Source organism: Aegilops tauschii, chromosome 4 (assembly GCF_002575655.3).
Source record: "Aegilops tauschii subsp. strangulata cultivar AL8/78 chromosome 4, Aet v6.0, whole genome shotgun sequence".
NCBI classification, from domain to species: domain Eukaryota; kingdom Viridiplantae; phylum Streptophyta; class Magnoliopsida; order Poales; family Poaceae; genus Aegilops; species Aegilops tauschii.
In genome coordinates this window covers 345,000,285-345,019,774 of record NC_053038.3, presented here as the reverse complement: position 1 = coordinate 345,019,774, position 19,490 = coordinate 345,000,285, and the positions used below count along the sequence as shown (strand labels likewise).

The 19,490-nt window shown below is 46.2% G+C and overlaps 2 protein-coding genes across 2 annotated transcripts; one reads left to right on the top strand and one right to left on the bottom strand.

Annotated features, from left to right (window-relative positions):
* Positions 1 to 2,935: 2,935 nt before the first annotated feature.
* On the top strand, positions 2,936 to 4,942 carry LOC109778718 (protein PMR5). The gene is made up of 5 exons (XM_020337281.4): positions 2,936 to 3,434; positions 3,561 to 3,732; positions 3,834 to 4,012; positions 4,119 to 4,277; positions 4,416 to 4,942. The coding sequence occupies exons 1-5, from the start codon at positions 3,136 to 3,138 to the stop codon at positions 4,738 to 4,740; spliced, it is 1,134 nt and encodes a 377-aa protein (XP_020192870.1). The 5' UTR covers positions 2,936 to 3,135; the 3' UTR covers positions 4,741 to 4,942.
* A 9,807-nt stretch (positions 4,943 to 14,749) lies between these two features.
* LOC109778717 (asparagine synthetase [glutamine-hydrolyzing] 1) lies at positions 14,750 to 18,574 on the bottom strand. Its single transcript, XM_020337280.4, has 12 exons — positions 18,349 to 18,574; positions 17,787 to 17,925; positions 17,566 to 17,664; positions 17,304 to 17,445; positions 17,028 to 17,218; positions 16,746 to 16,907; positions 16,563 to 16,643; positions 16,105 to 16,326; positions 15,860 to 15,994; positions 15,686 to 15,766; positions 15,393 to 15,587; positions 14,750 to 15,282 (listed from the first exon to the last, which is right to left on the bottom strand). Exons 1-12 carry the CDS (start codon positions 18,426 to 18,428, stop codon positions 15,037 to 15,039), a joined length of 1,773 nt encoding a protein of 590 aa, XP_020192869.1. The 5' UTR covers positions 18,429 to 18,574; the 3' UTR covers positions 14,750 to 15,036.
* Between the last annotated feature and the right edge of the window lie 916 nt (positions 18,575 to 19,490).

Sequence of the window (19,490 nt, the reverse complement as noted above, 5' to 3'; positions counted from 1 at the left end):
AGGGTTTTGGTTTCTGTCGCTCCCGCAACCCATCATCTAGAAACTAATCCCACAATGCCTTCCCCTAGGCCCAAACATGGTAATGTGTCATGTAGTCGACATTCACACGACACCACTAGAGGAAGAACAACATAACATATCATCAAAACATTGAACTAAAACCAACTTCACATGATTATTTATAACAAGACTTCTCCCATGTCCTGAAGAACAAATGGAACTACTCACAAATCATATTCATGTTCATGATTAGAGCAGATAAATATATGATTAACAATCTGACCATATAATCTTCCACCAAGTAAACCAACTAGCATCAACTATAAGATGTAATCAACACTACTAGCAACCCACAAGTAACAATCTGAGGTTTTAGACAAAGATTGGATACAAGAGATGAAGTAGGGTTTGGAGATGAGATGGTGCTGGTGAAGATGTTGATGGAGATGAGTCCTGCCATGAAGAGAGGAGCGTTGGTGATGACGATGGCTTCGATTTCCCCCTCCCGGATGGAAGTGTCCCAGGCGGAATCGCTCCACCGGAGAGCAAAAGTACTCCTGCCCAGGTTCCGCCTCGAGACGGAGGTGCTTCTTCCCAAAAGTCTTCTTCAGATTTTGTAGGAAAAATGGCTTCATATAGCAGAAGATGGGCTTCGGGATACCTTTGTGGGCCCACAAGCTTACATGGAGTGCCCAGGGGGAGGGCGCGCCACCTGAGCTTGTGGGCCCATGGTGGGCCCTCTCTGGTATATTTTTGTTCCAGTATTTTTTATATATTCCAAAATAAATCTCCGTAATTTTCAGGTCATTTGGAACTCAGGAGAATAGTTATCTCTACTGTAGCTCTTTTCAGGTCCAGAATTCCAGGTGCCGACAATCTCCCTCTTGTGATGTAACTTGCAATTTAAGATAAAAGGCATTAGAATTTTGTCAAAATGTGAAATATAACTTTAAAACGATAAAAATAACAGTTGGAAAACATGATGCAAAATGCATGTATCAGTAGCTTACGCTCATCATGTGCCTCCTCAACAGCGAGGTGATGGGGAGTCGCCGTTGCACGTGGCGCGGGAGAGGCCTCTATTGCCCATACAGGAGTATGGAATCTCACGTTGTCGTTCTCGAATTCCTAAACGATGGTGTGCGTTTTGGGACCCCAATCCGGCCACTCAATGGTGAAGGCGGGATCCTCCTGTGCTGCGTTCTCCGCATTGCAGTGATCCCACTCCTCCTAATCAACGATGCTGGCGGACTCCTCCGTTGCTTGCTCCTCGTCGAGCAGCCAATACTCCTCCTCCAATAGCGGAACCCAGTCTGATCGAAGGGGAAGTGTTCGGATGAAAGTGGAGAGGGAAGTAGAAAGAAAGAGGAGCTCCGGGCGTCATGGTGGAAGTGGTGAGGGTAGACCTTTTTATAGTGGTGGGTGGTGAAAAAACGTGACGACGACAGGAAAAGGTGGTGGGAAAGAGCGCAAGCTACGGGAAAAATGGTGGGAAGGGGCACATGGCAGTTGGGTAGGTGGCATCTACCATTAATTGAGCCGCTTCCCGAAGCCATGGTCGTCTGCTCATCTATGTCATTGGCAATGGAACACGCTTCAAAGCAACATCCCATAGCCTCCAAACATGGTGACTCGGGAGCTCGATATGAAGCGTCCTTCATCAATTATGACAATCCGGAATTGAGTAGCGGCTCTACTAGAGTGGAATGTTTGCCCAAAATCGTCATAATAACAGTTATTATTATGATCGGGCCTATATAATGACTGCCAAAGTTGCTCTTATCGATGGTTGTCAGAGCAGAGTAGAGGGTTCACGAGTTGATGTCATTTTTTTTCTTGCTCGTCGTAAACTCTCTTTGCCTTTCAGTTCACTCGCATCTTCTTTCTCTCTGGGTGGTTCAGTGGTGTATTTTTTTCCCGAAAAGCGGGAGGGAATGCCTTTCGGTCTTTGCATCGAGTGATGCACGTAGCCTTTTATTTATTATTTAAAAGTCCATATTCTGATCACAGTAACTGTTACCCATGGTTGTCCCTAGAAGGAATTAATTTTTTTAAAAGAAAAATGATCCTCATGAATGACAAATTCTGCTAGAAGCCCGGCAACCAAATCGGTGGAACAAATCCCGAGAGACCCAGTCCCATCCATTGCAGCTAAAGACCGTGGTCGTTCAATCCTCCTCCTTGCATGAAAAAGTCAAGCAAGAAGGAAAGCATATTATCACCGCATATCACTTTCTTGTGAAATGCAAACTTCCTCCAAAAGTCACAGCCTTTAGGGAAAGGCGCCCAAAAAGGGCATGAAACGGAGAATCAAGATATTGCCGTCTCTTTAATTCTCAAAAGAAAGAGTAATTCTCAAAAGAAATACACAAGAGCGGGTTAACCGAGGGAGGTAAAATTACTGTGGTTACTGGTGCCAAAACTGGTCCACTGTCTCAGTCGTTCTTCTGTTCCTTGGTTTTTTTTCTCTTGAAGTGCATGCGGCCACAAGCTGCAGACATTTCCCGATCCGACATCCAGCATGGACCCATGGCAGCCACTAGACTATCGAGAGGGGACTAGCTTGGCCCGTGACAACGTGCAAACAGTCCAGCCTACTGTGCCATCTTGTCAGCTCAGATTCGCTGCCTCAAATAGACGTTGAAAAGGAAGGAAAGGTAAGAAAAAATCTACCCCGGATTCCAAAAACAAGCTTTCCGCGTTCGACGGTGCGTGCAGTGCAGACATAAACATTCCATTTCGATGCCCGCACGAATTCCAAAACTCAAATCTTTCCATGCACCCAAGGCCACGTCTACGTGCACCAAAGGGAAGGGCAACAACAAATCCATAGATTCCATGGTGTGTAGTGCCCCACTGCTAATGCTAAGACGATCGCCGCAAACCCCTGCATCACGTGAACTGTAATCGGCCGGCAACTCGATCTTACCCTCACATGCACACCTCCCCTGCCCCGCCCAGTCGCTCTCCTAATAATTCTCTCTTCATTCATTCACGACCCACGAGCCGCCTCCGTCGCTAATCCGCCGCGGCAAGAGAGCCGCCTCGTGATCGATTCGTCGGGCGGTGGTATAAAGGCGCCGGAGGAAAGGTGGCTTCGCTTTCCCTTTCCTTCTCTTCTCTTTGTGGAAGAAGATGCTGCTCTTGTGCAAGAGCTCCGTGCTCGCCGTCCTGCTCCTCCACGCCCTCTCTCTGCCCGCCTCGGCGCTCGCCGTCGGGCTCGGGCGGCGCCACCGCCGCGACGTCCTGCCCGGGCCCAAGGGCTGCGACGTCTTCAGCGGCAGCTGGGTCCGCGACGACGGCTCCGCCGAGGCTGCCTACACCGGCTACAAGTGCCCGGTCATCGACGCGGAGTTCAACTGCCAGCTCTACGGCCGGCCGGACTCCGACTACCTCCGGTACCGCTGGAAGCCGGCCAGCTGCGAGCTACCCAGGTACGTACGTACGTGACTGTACACAAACTGCGCCATGACTCATGGTGATTGCCATGGTCGTGCATGACATGCATGCTGCAGAGATGTGGTGGTACGTCTTGGTGACATGACTAGCGCTGTACGTAGGTTTGACGGCGCAGACTTTTTGACGCGGATGAAGGGGAAGACGGTGATGTTCGTGGGGGATTCGCTGGGCCGTAACCAGTGGGAGTCGCTCGTCTGCCTGCTGCACGCCGCCGCACCGCAGTCGCCGTCGCAGCTCGTCTCCGCCGACCCTCTCTATACCTACAGGTTCATGGTACGTGCGCGATTCATGCACATACACGCCCTCGATATTCTTGCTGTTCGGGAATTTGGGCGAAATTAACTACAACTACTTGGACATGTACCGGGCCGCAGGAGTACGAGCTGGTGGTGTCTTTCTACCGCGCGCCGTACCTGGTGGACATCGACGTGGTGCAGGGGAAACGGGTCCTCATGCTCGACGACATCGCCGAGAACGCCCAGGCATGGCGCGGCGCCGACGTGCTCTCCTTCAACTCCGGCCACTGGTGGACGCACACCGGCGCGCTTCAGGGGTACGTACGCCCGCCCAGTTTCTTCCTCTCCAGTTTAGCTTCGTTTACCGGGTGCACAAGCTAAAATTGACACCATCGTGTGTGTGACTGTGTGTGCTGTGTGCAGGTGGGATTACATGGGGGAGGGCGGGCGGTACTCGGAGGACATGGATAGGATGGTGGCGTTCCAGCGCGGGATGACCACATGGGCCAACTGGGTGGACCTCAACGTCGACCCGGCCAAGACCCGTGTCTTCTTCCAGTCCATGTCCCCCACCCACTACAGGTACTAACTTAACTCCTCTGCACTGCACCCATCTAAGTAATCACACATGGCTCACACCCTGTATTACACTGCACTGTATTTTTTTAAGAATAAATACACTTTTAACGCGACTTTTTTGTCTGGCTTGGGCTCGAGCAGCTCCAAGGAGTGGCCCAACCCGGTGTCCAAGAACTGCTACGGAGAGACGGTCCCATTGGCTGGGCTCAACTCCACGGCGCAGCCGATGGGCCAGGAGCAGGTGACGAAAACGGTGCTGCAGGGCATGAAAAGCCCGGTCCGTTTGCTCGACATCACGGCGCTGTCGGCGCTGCGGAAGGACGCGCATCCGTCGGTTTACAGCGGCGACTTCTCGCCGGCGCAGCGCGGCAACCCCGCCGGCTCCGCCGACTGCAGCCACTGGTGCCTCCCGGGCCTACCGGACACCTGGAACCAGCTCTTCTACACCTTGCTCTTCTACCAATAGCAACCGTACTGGACCTGCATTTGGCCAGATGCTGCAGCTGCAGTGTTGGTATTAATTATTTTCCTCTGATTCCGCTGTGGATGTGTCATGTGAGCGGTATAGGTAGACATGATTGATGAGGATGTACATTGATCTTTGAATGACAAACAGTAGCCCACACGTTGATTAGTAATAGCAAACATGCCCGTACGTTTGCAACGAATTTTTTTTTACCATGTGCTTAAAATTCATGAGAATTGTATGTGCAAACAAAACGCTCCATACCCTGCTACAAAGGAATCACAATATTATTGGTACGGAATCAAAATTATAGATGTTATTGATTAAATTGCATTTTTAGGTCAAATCATATATGTCATGATAACATATAGACATTACACCCTTATATCCATAGACCGCAATCCAACACGCATCTCAAAAATTTCCTCAATCTTTCTCCGAAGAAATTGCCCCAAGTAGTTTCTAACTTGCACTCCCTCCGTCCTAAAGTTAGTATAAAGTTGAGACACTTATTTTGAGACAGAGGGACTACATAACTAATTTTGCACAAATAAGGGTCCATCAGTCAAATTTTGACGGGGGAAATATTTTGTACACAGGAAAATCTATCCAAAGAACTGCTTTCGATCTAAATCTATAAACATCACTAGTAGAACTAAAGATCGCCTTTTCAGGGGAAGCACTAAATTAAAGATATACTAACAACGAATCAACCACTTTGGCAAGCAAGCTTGAGTTTGACGAAGGAGTCGAACCTGTATACGAAATTTTTAATAAACATTTTCATTATTTTGGGAAACAGCAAATCTATGATCACAATAAAAAGAAGGTCTTGTAATTGATTTTCTAAAAATTATTTAAAACATTGTATAAATACAAGATAGAAAAAAGAACTGAAAAAAAGAACTAAAATGAACAAAAAGGAAAATAAGTAAAAATAAAATATGGGAAGAACATTCTTAAAATACATGGTTACATGTTTTTTAGATATTCAAAGAACATTTTAAGCACATGACGAACGTTTTAAATACACCCATCACATTATTTGAAATACACGCTGACAACTTTTAAATGCATGTTGAATGTTTTGTATACATGATGAAAAATATATTGAATGCAGTATGCACATTTAATCAAACACAATGACCCTTTTCAAATGATGATCATTTTTAAAATAAGTGAACATTATAGAAACACTTTGCACATTATATAAATACATGATTACAAAAATAACCAAAAAAGAAAAGGAAGTAGTAAAAAATGAATTAACAAGATAAAACATAGAACTAAAATATATTTTTTACTCATTTTAAAAAAATCTTCATGTAATTAAATATAAAAGAGAAGCATTAAAATAGCATATAAAACATACAAATAAAAAGAACAAAATAGTAATAAAAGAAACAAAATGATAAAAAGAAAAAAATACTGAAAGAAACAGGAAGGAATAAAACCATGCCGAAAATCAGATTAGAAAACAAAACCAAAAATCCCTAAATATTTTGCTAGGAATCGCTCCTGTTCTGCTGGACTCCGGTTCCTATTTGGCACATATATCGCCACTTGTAGGTTATTCGGTACGCGACGCACAAGTTCCCCGTCGGTCGATTTATGTGAATAGGCCCATTTAGCGTTAGTAGCACATATGCATGTGTGTTGCAACGGGGGAGATAATTGACATGTACACTGAAATATTCGTCAGCACGGCCCAACAACATTCGAATTGTGCGCGGCCACGACAGAGAGACGCATACTGAGGTGTAGCAGAAATTCATATCAGTATTACATTAAGAAGCATGCTACACATAAAATACTTTTGGTATGACTTTTCTACGACTATTCTGATCTTAAGGAGCCTAATTTTCAAAAAAACTTCATACAAAGGCATTATTTGTAAGTTGAAGCAATGTTTCGAATTTGCACCAAGTCGTGAGAAAAATCAATAAAAGGATTTTATTAAATGTGTTGTAAGTCATCTCTGCATATACTGAAGATTAATAAAAAGAATATCACGCCCTTATTTTCTCCTTTCTTCATTACTCCTACATGCCCAGTCAAACTAATCATTCATACTCCCTCCGATCCAAATATATACACCCTCCTAACATACTTAATATATATAAAGGTTATATTGCGTGTTAGCATTTTTGAAAATACAGCATAACAATTAATTAGGTTAATTAAGGTTATGTCATAAACATAATTTTAAAGTGTTTCATAGGAACAAATAGTAGCACGGTTAGAAACTACACATTTTTCTGATAAAATTACATATATAAATTATTTTAATCCAAGTTACGGTTGCAAAACTACACATGGGGCAGTTACACGCCCAAATGCTATTCTGAATTTCTCACGAGTTTCCGATGCATTTTAGTTTGGCAAATGTGAAATAAAACTAGTTTCAGTCACCACACAAAAAAGTCCTAAAAGAAACATGAAGGAATAAAACCCAGGCCGGAAAGCAGATTAGAAAATAAAATAGAAAATCGATAAATATTTTGTTGGGAATGGCTCCCGTTCTTCTGCTTCTGGATGCTAGTTCCTATTTGGCACCTATAACACCACTTGTAGGCTATATTTATTTGGGGGAACTTATAGGCTATTGGTTTTGCAGCGCACATGTTCCCTCTTGGTCGATTTGTGTGGGCCGGCCCATTTAGCATTTTTCGAGCGAAATCTGGTTCCGGTTTTAGAGCTTGTGGAAGCTAGAACTTTCCAGACCGTTTGTTCTTTCACTGTTATTTTCTACATGTGTTTTTGTTCCTTTTCCTTTTTGTATTTCACTCGGTTTTTTCGTGCTTATTTATTATTATTATTTTCCTAATTCGGGAAACATTTTTCAAATTTGAAACTATTTTTCGAATTAGTGAACTTTTTTCAATTTTTGTGTACTTTTCTAATTCCAAATATTTTCTAGTTTATGAAATAGTTTGAATTCATGAACATTTTTTATTTCTTGAACATTCTTTAAATTATGATGTTTTATCAAAGAAAACAATACCTGTTTTTTCTAGCAGTTGTTTTGGTTGTTTCTCCAACGGCTAGTTCTTTAAGGCTAACATGACCAAATATCTAAGCCAGCGTAGTGAAAAAAAATCTGAGTTAGGCGACTACCGCTAGCGACCCGAGCGGGAGTGCTGGGCCGTGGCCCACCTTATAGTGACCCAGGCGTTATTAGTCAGTATTTGCGCACAAGGCCCCGAATAGGAGCACTCCTTGTATGCACATGAGGCACGATTCTGAAAAGAAAAAAAAAAGCCCGCACATGAGGCACTTGCACGGCCATGCCCAGTTCTGATTTTCTGACGAGCGTCTGATGCATTTAGGCCTCCTTTGATTTATAGGGTAGAAAAATTATAGAAATTGAAAAGTCACGGAGATGTCATGTATATCAAATTTGATGAATAGGAATGCGAAGAAGAGATGTCATTGCTTTACATCATAGGATTTTTCATTGAATCTAGGCTAATATTTATTTTTCTATGAAATGTGTGTTGGAATATTAGGCAAGTTCATGATTAATTCCAGTAAATAATTCATGACTAGAAGAGATAGTAGCATGCAATAATCTAGCAAACTAGAAGAACAGCAAGACATGCATGACAGCAGCAAACACGTAACAATAGCTGTAGAAACAGACATGAACAGAGGATGTTGGACGTACTGATCGTTAGCTATTATGGGTGCGACAGTGTTGATGACGATGTTGGCGACGATCTGCTGCTGACAGCGATGAATACGACGATGAGTAGCACCGCCCGACTTGGACGGAAGACGACCCGTCATGACGAATTTGAGCAGTCGCGCACAGCGCTTCCCAAAAACCTAATTCGTCCTCTCCCGGTGCAGGATCGCAAAGACGAACGGTTCCGGAGACCTGCTCTCCCACGCGCCGATGCACGCCGGCGTTTGGGATGGAGTAGACTACGATGGCGGCGCAAGTTGTGAGATGAGGCAAAACCCTACGTGTTTTTTCGGTGTATCTCTGGCCGCAGCCGGTAGCTGTATATATATTAGGACCAGAGGCGGTATTGTGTCGCGACCACAATCCCAAACCGACTCGGTTTCTAATTCGTATACTTACCGGACAAGAAATCAAAAACTTGTCTGCCAAGACATAAAAATAAAACGGCAAAAGGAAGCTGCGCTCCTGCAAGGAGACGAACCGGATTTCGGCGGACCATTCACGCGCATGTCGCATGTACGCCTCGCCTCGCCTCGCCTCGCCACGCCACGCCACGCCACGCCACGCCACGGCCAGGCGAGCGAGCGCGCGCGTGTGGTTTTCCCTTTCTCTTCTCACACTCCACTTAGAGTGGTGGAGAGAACCCACTATATAAAGAGGTCCAACTCTTCTTCAACTTCCAAGGTGGGACTAAACTTAGCACCACCACTTGCCATTTTACACATGGGCTTTGAGATTTCAGAAATTGCTATGGGCCTAGCCCATTAATTCTAACAATCCCCAACCAGATCTCAAATACCCATTTAGAGATTTGCCTTCTCTCACCACTTGTTTAATATACCAGTGTTTCAGCAGAGACTGTTAAGTTAAACTTCTGCCTAGAACTTTAAGCTACATCCATTCACAACTTGACAATGGACTATGCCTTGAATTGCTAGTTTTGTGTGAACAGGTTTCACTCAAAGTCTTAACCAGTACCTGACCGCCAGTAGGCTACCCCGCGGTTTGGAGCTTATACGTCATACTCCCTGGTCTCTTCGTGAGCTTACTAGAGATCACCCAAATCTCATAGACTGCGACGTTTACAGTCAGAACTCATATAGGTGTGTTCTTTCAAGACTGCTCTGTAGGACAGCATCTTTGCTAATTATAGCCAATAGAACCACATTAAGGCATGTTGCCAACCTGCCTTACAGCTCTGAGAGTTTTGCATCTTCACTTGGAGACGATCATAAGTTATTACTCTCCTCAGTTAACCAATAGCTTGTTCTTCCCAGATCCTAATTCACGGGATCTCCGATCACAAAGGTTGGGTTACTACTATGGTGTAACATCTATGGGTCTCATACCCATCTCCCTCGATGCAATATCTATCACATTTCATGATAGTCCCTTTGTAAAGGGATCTGCCAGGTTTTTGTCTGTTTGTATATACGTAACAGTTATTACTCCGGAGTTTCTCAACTTCCTGACAGACTTCAAACGTCTTTTCACGTGTCTTGATGACTTTGTATTATCTTTAGAATTGTTCACTTTAGCGATAACCGTTTGGTTATCACAATTCATAAGAATAGCCGGTACAGGTTTTTCAACAACCGGCAAGTCCATCAAGAGCTCACGCAGCCATTCTGCTTTAACAGTAGCTGTGTCCAAAGCAGTTAATTCTGCTTCCATAGTTGACCTCGTCAATATGGTTTGCTTGCAAGACCTCCATGACACTGCGCCACCACCATGAGTAAATACATACCCACTTGTTGCGTAAAGTACATCAACATCGGAGATCCAATTTGAATCACTATAGCCTTCTAGCACAGCAGGATGCCCTGAATAAGTAATTCCGTAACTCATAGTACCTCTCAGATAGCGCAAGACCCTTTCTAGTGCATGCCAATGATCATCACCCGGGTTGGACATGAACCTACTCAGTTTGCTCACAGCAAAAGAGATATCTGGTCTTGTAGCGCTAGCTAAGTACATGAGTGAACCGACAATTTGAGAGTATCTTAATTGATCTCTCGTTTCTTTCTTGTTCTTTCTGAGTGTCACGCTGGGATCATAAGGTGTTGGAGAAGGCTTGCTATCCATAAAACCGAATCGGTTCAAGACCTTCTCAACATAGTGAGATTGCGTTAATGTAATCCCACTCTCATCCTTAATAAGTTTGATATTTAGAATTACATCGGCTTCTCCCAGATCTTTCATGTCAAAACTTTTTGATAGAAAAGACTTGACCTCATTAATTGCATTAATGTTTGTACCAAAGATCAGTATGTCGTCCACATACAAACATAATATGACACTATTGCCCCCACCATGGCGATAGTAAACACACCTATCAGCCTCGTTAATGACAAATCCTGCAGAAGTCAGAGTTCTTTCAAACTTCTCATGCCATTGCTTAGGTGCCTGTTTCAGACCATACAAAGATTTTAACAACTTGCGCACCTTTCTCTCTTCACCCTTTACCACAAACCCATCAGGCTGATCCATATAGATCTCCTCTTCCAACTCTCCATTGAGAAAAGCTGTCTTTACATCCATTTGATGAATGATAAGACCATAAGAGGCAGCCAAGGAAAGTAACACTCGAATGGTGGTCATTCTGGCAACGGGTGAATAGGTGTCAAAGTAATCTTCGCCTTCTTTCTGAGTGTAGCCCTTGGCCACTAGCCGCGCCTTGTACTTATCAATAGTACCATCAGGCTTTAGCTTCTTTTTGAACACCCACTTACAGCCCACAGGTTTACAACCATATGGTCTATCAGTTAGTTCCCAAGTTCCATTAGAAAGAATTGAGTCCATCTCATTATGAACAGCTTCTTTCCAATCATCTACATCCGGAGATGCATATGCTTCTGCAATCGTCTTGGGTGTGTCGTCCACAAGGTATACAATGAAATCATCACCAAAGGATTTTGCAATCCTTTGTCTCCTTTTCCTTCTAGGAACTTCATTGTTATCCTTCTCAAGGACTTCCTCATGTGATTGTTCGAAATATTCATCAGTTGTACTAGATTCAGGAATTATCTCAGAAGAAAATCTAGCAATGCTATGCATATCTTTCATAGGAAATATGTTCTCAAAAAATGTTGCATCACGAGATTCCATTATAGTATCAACATGCATATCAGGTACTTCAGATTTTACCACTAAAAACCTATAAGCAATGCTCCGTTGAGCATACCTAGAAAGACACAATCCACTGTCTTTGGTCCAAGTTTACGTTTCTTAGGAATAGGAATATTGACCTTTGCCAAACATCCCCAAGTGCGCAAATAAGAAAGTGATGGTTTTCTCCCAACCCACTCCTCATAAGGGGTTTTTTCTTTATTATTGTTGGGAACTCTATTCAGGACATGACATGAAGTCAATAGAGCCTCCCCCCACCATGCCTTAGATAAACCAGCAGTGTCTAACATGGCATTCACCAAGTCAGTCAATGTGCGGTTTTTCCTCTCAGCCACTCCATTTGATTGAGGTGAATAGGGAGGCGTCCTCTCATGAATAATACCATGTTCCTCACAAAATTCATCAAAAACTTTTGGAAAATACTCTCCACCACGATCGGACCTAAGACGCTTGATCTTTCTCTCTAGTTGATTTTCAACTTCAGCTTTATAGATTTTAAAGTAGTCTAATGCTTCATCTTTAGTTTGCAACAAATAAACATAGCAAAATCTAGTCGCATCATCAATCAAAGTCATGAAATATCTCTTTCCACCTTTTGTCAACACACCATTCATCTCACAAAGATCAGAATGTATGAGTTCTAGAGGTGCCAAGTTTCTCTCCTCGGCAGCCTTATGAGGCTTTCGAGGTTGCTTAGATTGCACACAACTATGGCACTTAGAACCTTTGGCAACTGTGAAGTTCAGAATTAAACTCATGCTGGATAGCTGAGACATTAAACCAAAATTAATATGACATAAACGAGAGTGCCAAATACTTGCATCATCATTAACACTAGCACAAATTTGGTTTATTGACTTATTGCAAAAATCTGAAAGAGAAAAGCGGAACAAGCCTCCGCACTCATAGCCTTTTCCTATAAATTGTCCAAATCTTGACACGATTACTTTATTGGACTCTAAAAATACCTTAAATCCATCTCGACATAGAAGGGAGCCGCTAACTAGATTCTTGTTCATAGTAGGGACATGCTGCACGTTCCTTAGTTGCACGATCTTTCCCGAAGTAAACTTCAGATCCACCGTGCCAATGCCACGAACAGAAGCATGTGACCCATTCCCCATTAGGACGGAAGAATCCCTTGCGACCTGATAAGAAGTAAACAGGGAGATGTCAGCACACACATGAACGTTAGCACCCGAATCAATCCACCACGAAGATGATTGAAATACTGAAAGCACAATAGGTAAATTACCATACCCATCAGTATTGCTAGCGGTCACCATGTTGACAGTCTTGGAGCTTGTTTTCCCTCTGCGGTCTGCACGTTCAGGGCATTCCTTGGAAAAGTGTCCAGGCTTCCCACAGGCGTAGCACTCTAGCTCAGCCTTGTTGAACTTCTTCTTCTTGAAGGTAGTAGTCTTGGTAGGCTTGTTGAAAACAGGTTTGTTCTTCCCTTTGTTCTTGTTCTGTGGGTACCTCTGCACTATGTTAGCAGTAGGCTGAACCTCACCTCCTTTTTCAGTGGTATCTTTAGCCCGAGCTTTTTCTTCAACATCAAGAGATGCAATCAGATTTTCAACTGATATCTCCTGTCTCTTATGCTTCAGAGTTGTGGCGAAATTCCTCCATGAAGGAGGCAACTTTGCAATCATGCACCCAGCCACGAATTTGTCGGGTAGAACACATTTAAGGAGTTCAAGTTCCTTCACAATGCACTGTATCTCATGAGCTTGTTCAACCACAGAACAGTTATTCACCATCTTGTAGTCATGAAAACTCTCCATGATGTACAGTTCACTGCCTGCATCTGTTGCACCGAATTTTGCATTCAGTGCATCCCACAGAATTTTTCCGTCGTTTATGTGCATGTACACATCACACAGACGGTCAGCAAGAACACTCAGAATGCATCCTACAAACATAGTATTGGCTTCCTGGAATTTTCTCCGATCTTCGTTGGTCATTCCCTCTGGAGCACCAACACTAGCGTGGAAAACTTTCAGAGCAGTAAGCCAGAGCGTGGTCTTCACCTGCCACCTCTTAAAGTGCACACCGGTAAACTTATCCGGCCTCAGTGCATCAGCGAATCCAGCCATAGTTAACTCAGGAAATTGCCTATAATTAGGTTTTTCGATTGTTGGAATATTAGGCAAGTTCATGATTAATTCCAGTAAATAATTCATGACTAGAAGAGATACTAGCATGCAATAATCTAGCAAACTAGAAGAACAGCAAGACATGCATGACAGCAGCAAACACGTAACAATAGCTGTAGAAACAGACATGAACAGAGGATGTTGGACGTACTGATCGTTAGCTATTATGGGTGCGACAGTGTTGATGACGATGTTGGCGACGATCTGCTGCTGACGGCGATGAATACGACGATGAGTAGCACCACCCGACTTGGACGGAAGACGACCCGTGATGACGAATTTGAGCAGTCGCGCACAACGCTTCCCAAAAACCTAATTCGTCCTCTCCCGGTGCAGGATCGCAAAGACGAACTGTTCCGGAGACCTGCTCTCCCACGCGCCGATGCACGCCGGCGTTTGGGATGGAGTAGACTACGATGGCGGCGCAAGTTGTGAGATGAGGCAAAACCCTAGGTGTTTTTTCGGTGTATCTCTGGCCGCAGCCGGTAGCTGTATATATATACTCATCGTCGTATTCATCGCCGTCAGCAGCAGATCGTCGCCAACATCGTCATCAACACTGTCGCACCCATAATAGCTAACGATCAGTACGTCCAACATCCTCTGTTCATGTCTGTTTCTACAGCTATTGTTACGTGTTTGCTGCTGTCATGCATGTCTTGCTGTTCTTCTAGTTTGCTAGATTATTGCATGCTAGTATCTCTTCTAGTCATGAATTATTTACTGGAATTAATCATGAACTTGCCTAATATTCCAACAATGTGAAGAATAGAAAGAATTTCGCCATAGAAACAGAATTCTATTCCTACAAACCAAAGAGCTCTAAAAGATTTTTTCCAATAGACATCCTGTCCTATAGAATTCCTTTAAAATTTCACCAAACCAAAGAAGGCCTTATTTTGGCGAATGCGAAACGAAACTGGTTTCAGCAATCGCAAAAAGGAAAAAAAGGAAACTGGTTTCAGGAGCGAAGAGTGAGGCAGGGAAGGCGGCATTACATCACGTGCTACAACAAAGAAAAGAACGGGGCACATTTGAGGAAACATAAGGCGGATCGATCAATAGTACACCATACTAGTTCACTTGATCCACGATCTTGTTGTACAGGCGATCCATCACATTCGCCCCCGCCACATGCTCGGACCGCGAGCTCCATCCCACGCACACGCACACACAACAAACACTGAAGAAACGTACAACAAGTTGGGAGTACACAACAACAGCACCGGCCGCGGCGCCAACGGCATATGGGCCATCAGTCCGAGGGCACGCGCACACGCACGCACGCTCCTACGAACCAGCTAGCGCGAGCGGCGACGGCTAGCACGGGACCAGAGTCCCGTTGGCGTTGGCGTTCCCGTTCGCCGTGCCGTTCCCGTTGGCCTTCCCGTTGGCCACCGCCCCGTTGCCGTTGGCGTGGGCGTGAGCGGGGGCGGCATCGTTGTGGGAGGCGATGTGCCGGCCGGAGGGGTCGTTGGAGGCCTTCCACTGCGCCACCCACTCGATGGCCGCCGGCGTGCTGCACGCGATGCTCGGGCCCCACGGCACCGTCTCCCTCGCCGACTCCTGCATCAGTTCAGATTTTTGCCTTGCAAGTCAGTAAATAAATCCTTCCAATGGGTATAGAATCCGTCAGTTAAACTGCTTGGTATCTCTCTGAATTATTAATCAATTACCTGAGGGTAGAGCCTCTCGAAGATCATCCGGTAGTAGTACGCCTCCTTGTTGATGGGGGTGTTGTAGGGGTACTCCTCTGCGGCGTTCTTCATCATCTCGTCAGTCACCTGCTGCTCAGTAAAAGCCTTGAGGCCGTCGATCCAGTTGTAGCCGACGCCGTCGCTGAATTGCTCTTTCTGCCTGTACAAGATATGCTGTTGCAGAAAAAGCATTAGTTCAGAACGCAGCCCCCTGTGCATACTACGCTGGATATCTGATCTTCTGAAAAGCTCAAAGAAGGTGGTGTCTGTACCCTTGGCAGGTAAGGCTCCTTCTCGTCATCGAACGCCTTCCTCAGAACCCACTTCTCGATGCGGCCCAGATCCGCGTCGTACTGCGTCGCAGCAACAGCAAGAAAGCGTCAGAAAAATTCAGACAAAAAATATAACAAACCTGAACTTTATGGCAGAGATGAGTGAGACTGTACCAGTTTCCACTCGGGGTCCATGCTCATGGCGACGTCGATGAACTCCTTGTCGAGGAACGGCACGCGGACTTCCAGCCCCCAAGCCGACGTGGCCTTGTTGGCGCGCAGGCAGTCATACTGATGGAGCGCCTTCACCTGCGGGTTCACATCAGTTTCGCGTCAAATCCGAGAGAATCTGACGAGTGTATCTTGGTTGTTTGTGCAGTATTATTAATTAGCTATGTAAATTCAGTTTCAGTTAGCACCTTGCGGCATGTCTCCTTGTGGAACTCCTCCTTGTTTGGGGCGTAGTGGAAGTAGAGGTAGCCTCCAAGGAGCTCGTCGGAGCCTTCCCCGGACAGCACCATCTTAACCCCGAGCGCCTTGATCTTGCGCGCCATCAGGAACATCGGCGTGCTCGCACGTATGGTCGTCACGTCGTACGTCTCGTTGTGGTAGATCACCTCCTCGATGGCGTCGATGCCATCCTAAACAGGACAAAATGACTCATCAGTACCTCTGAATCTCTGATCCCCCGCTGTCTGTAGTGAGCAGTCTTTTTCATTTACTATATGCCAAGATGTCTTAAGGCTTAAGGTTTTAATCTCAAATTTCCGGGGTTGTCAGTGTGACTCTTCTGTTGGGTTTTAATCGCAAATTTATTATGCCAAGCATGAAGCATCAAGATGTCCTGAGGCTTGAGGTTTTATTTGCTTTTCTTTACCTGGACGGTGAAGTGGAACTCGTGATGGATGGTTCCAAGATAGTCAGCTACCTCTCTCGCGGCCTTCAGATCAGGTGAGCCCTACAATGCGCAGCAACATATTAGAAACATGAGATTCCCATGGTTCTTGAAGAAGAAGAAGAAACAGTAGGAGAAGACAGAAACATGTGAAGAAAAATAAACCTCTAGGCCGACGACAAAGGAGTGGAGCTCAGTTCCAAACTTCTTGGCGGCTTCAGTCTCGATGAGATGGCGCTTGGTCACCGAGGCGACGAGAGAGGAGTCGAGGCCGCCGGAGAGGAGGACGCCGAAGGGCACGTCAGTCATGAGCCTCTTGATGACGGCCTATACAAAACAAAACAGCACACATGGGCGACTCCACTGTCAGTCACCGTCACACTACCTACCGTACACAGAAGCAAGTATCACGTGGTGCTACGGTCAGCGTGGTGGTATGCTATGCACCTTCTCGAACGCCTCCCTGAGGACGAGGGGCTGGTACGCCGTCGCCGGGACGTGCTCGGCGAACCACTGCGGGTTGTACCACCGCCGGAACCCGCCGGCGGCGCTCGAGTACAGGTTCCCCGGAGGGAAGAGCTCGAACTTTGGGCAGTCCTCGTGGAGCGCCTTCATCTCAGACGCAATCCAGACGGAGCCTGCGAGAGCACACCAGACAAATAAGTCGCAGTCCAGACGTGATGAATCTGTGGTGACAGAAGCTGGCGGGGTTGACGTGCGTACCGTCGCTGCCCCGGCCGAAGTAGAGGGGGTTGACGCCCACGGCGTCGCGGGCGGCCATGTACGTCTTGTTGCGGGTGTCGTACAGTACGAAGGAGAAGACGCCGTCCAGCATGTTGACGAAGTTCTCGCCGTACTCCTCATACTTGAGACAGCAGCAGGAGCAGGGGTGGTCGGCGTCAGTATTCAGTTTTGTTCTTTTGCTCATTTAATTGCAATTGCGAAGCTAATTTCGGCAGCTCGGAACCGAAACGATCTCGCTTACCAGAGGGATGATAACCTCGCAGTCGCTGCCGGTGGTGAAGGTGTGCTTGGCGGCGAACTGCTTGCGGATCTTCTTGTGGTTGTAGATCTCTCCATTGGCCTTTTCATCAACAACAGCAACCAACAGTTAGAAAACGATAGGCGATGGAGAACAAGCAGTCTACTTGCAGGACGTGGCAAACACACCACGCGCACAAAGCAACAGCGCACATATATGCATACCACGACGACGACGGTCCGGTCCTCGTTGTAGAGGGGCTGGTCGCCGGAGAGCGGGGAGACGACGGAGAGCCGCTGCTGCGCCAGGAAGTTGCCCTCGCACTGGAACAGCCCGGACCAGTCCGGCCCACGGTGCTTCAGCCTGCAAAATCATACCGAGTCAAAATCCACAAGCCGTGCCACGAACAGAGCAATCAAATAACAGTAAGCGCAGGGAGCTTAGGCTTAACGAAGAGGAAGATTCCGGTGTTGTTTTTCCAGATCTGCCCTTACTGTTCGATTCTTTCCGGGCTCATATCATATGCAACAAAACGACGAGAAAGGCTAACGAGGACAAAACAGAAACAAGAACGGAAAACAAAAAAAAAAGTGTTGGACGATCCTGTTTTAGTTCTTTCCGGCAAGGTATCTATGTATGTACACATATATCAACGACATTTTGTTTTACGATCCACACAAGAACCTCAAGATCATGCCGACGATACGGGCGGCCATTAGAATTTAGAACCGGGCGCTAGGGATTTGAAGGGGGGAGGTGCATGGATAGTGCAGGACAGGTGCTTGCCTGCGGGAGCAGGAGAGGACGCGAGCCCTCTTGGCCTGCGACCAGTCGGCGCAGCCGAGGACGGCCAAAATCCCACACATGGTGGACGCGGCGACGGACGACGCGGGTTTCGGGGGTGGATGAGGTTGGAGAAGAAGGAGAGAGTGAATGATGCTCGTGTTGAGAGGTGATGCGGGAATTAGCGGATGCGCGCGCCGTATTTATAGCCGATCCGCGCGGCTCCGGGGCCTCGCGTCTGCGACCGGGGAGCTCTCCCACCCTCGCTGCGGGGACACGTGGCGGGTGTCGGTTGGGAGGGTTCCGTGCGCGGCGGGAGTTTATCCCCTCCGGATGCAGCGTCGTCCAGTCAGCGTGGGCCCCGCCGCCCGCGTCAGCGCCGGGCGGTGCCGTCGGATCTACGATCCACGGCGGCAGAGAGGGCTGGGGGTGGGCCCGGGAGGCCGGATTCATCAACGGCCGGCTGTGCTTCGCTGCGATGCCTCCTCCTGGTTTAGGTTTTTTTTTCCTCGTGTGATGGATGATGCAAACAACGCCATTATTGAGATTTGGGAGCATCTTGGATGTGATTAACATATTCAGGGATGTTCATTTCTATTTCTGAACGAGGACGCTTTCTCATGCTGCCAAGGTTCGATGAATCCGCCCCTTGTTTTTCTTTTCCTTTCACTCCTAGCATCTTTGATTTCTACTGTGATTACTGAAGCTATAATGCCTATATTTGGAAACCAGTTTCCAAAAAATGTTACTACTATCAATATGGTGACTAATTGTGCTAACTATTGTACTTTATTATTACTCCATAGTTCAGTTTATTTCCTTATTTAGGATCACTGACATTTTTATCTTAGAACTATAAGCTTTTTTACCTTAAACCACAGAAAGAAACTGTTCACTAAATGTAAGAAAAAAGAGTTCTAATTCTCTCTCAATTAAAAACTAAAATAGTTCTTCGGCGCTGCCCGTGGTTTTGGTGCAGCAACAAAACATGGGCACGGAGCGGTTGGTGTCGTTGCAATTGGTGGCTCGCTCAACGGCTCTCCCACAGAGCAAGGGGAGTGGAGCGGCAATCCAAAGAGTGACAGAGCCCACGATTACCCGTCAGCTAATGGACGAGAGGACAACATGTTTGAGCGCTTTGGTGG

Bases quoted from the DNA above. Each gene is read 5' to 3' on its own strand.
- LOC109778718 (XM_020337281.4), top strand. From the start codon at position 3,136: ATGCTGCTCTTGTGCAAGAGCTCCGTGCTCGCCGTCCTGCTCCTCCAC. The intron at 3,733-3,833 runs GTACGTGCGCGA...ACCGGGCCGCAG, and splicing joins TCTATACCTACAGGTTCATG to GAGTACGAGCTGGTGGTGTC. The intron at 4,013-4,118 runs GTACGTACGCCC...TGCTGTGTGCAG, and splicing joins CACACCGGCGCGCTTCAGGG to GTGGGATTACATGGGGGAGG.
- LOC109778717 (XM_020337280.4), bottom strand. From the start codon at position 18,428: ATGTGTGGGATTTTGGCCGTCCTCGGCTGCGCCGACTGGTCGCAGGCC. The intron at 17,219-17,303 runs GTACGCACGTCA...GTGCTCTCGCAG, and splicing joins CTTCGGCCGGGGCAGCGACG to GCTCCGTCTGGATTGCGTCT. The intron at 15,995-16,104 runs GTGCTAACTGAA...GTGAACCCGCAG, and splicing joins ACAAGGAGACATGCCGCAAG to GTGAAGGCGCTCCATCAGTA.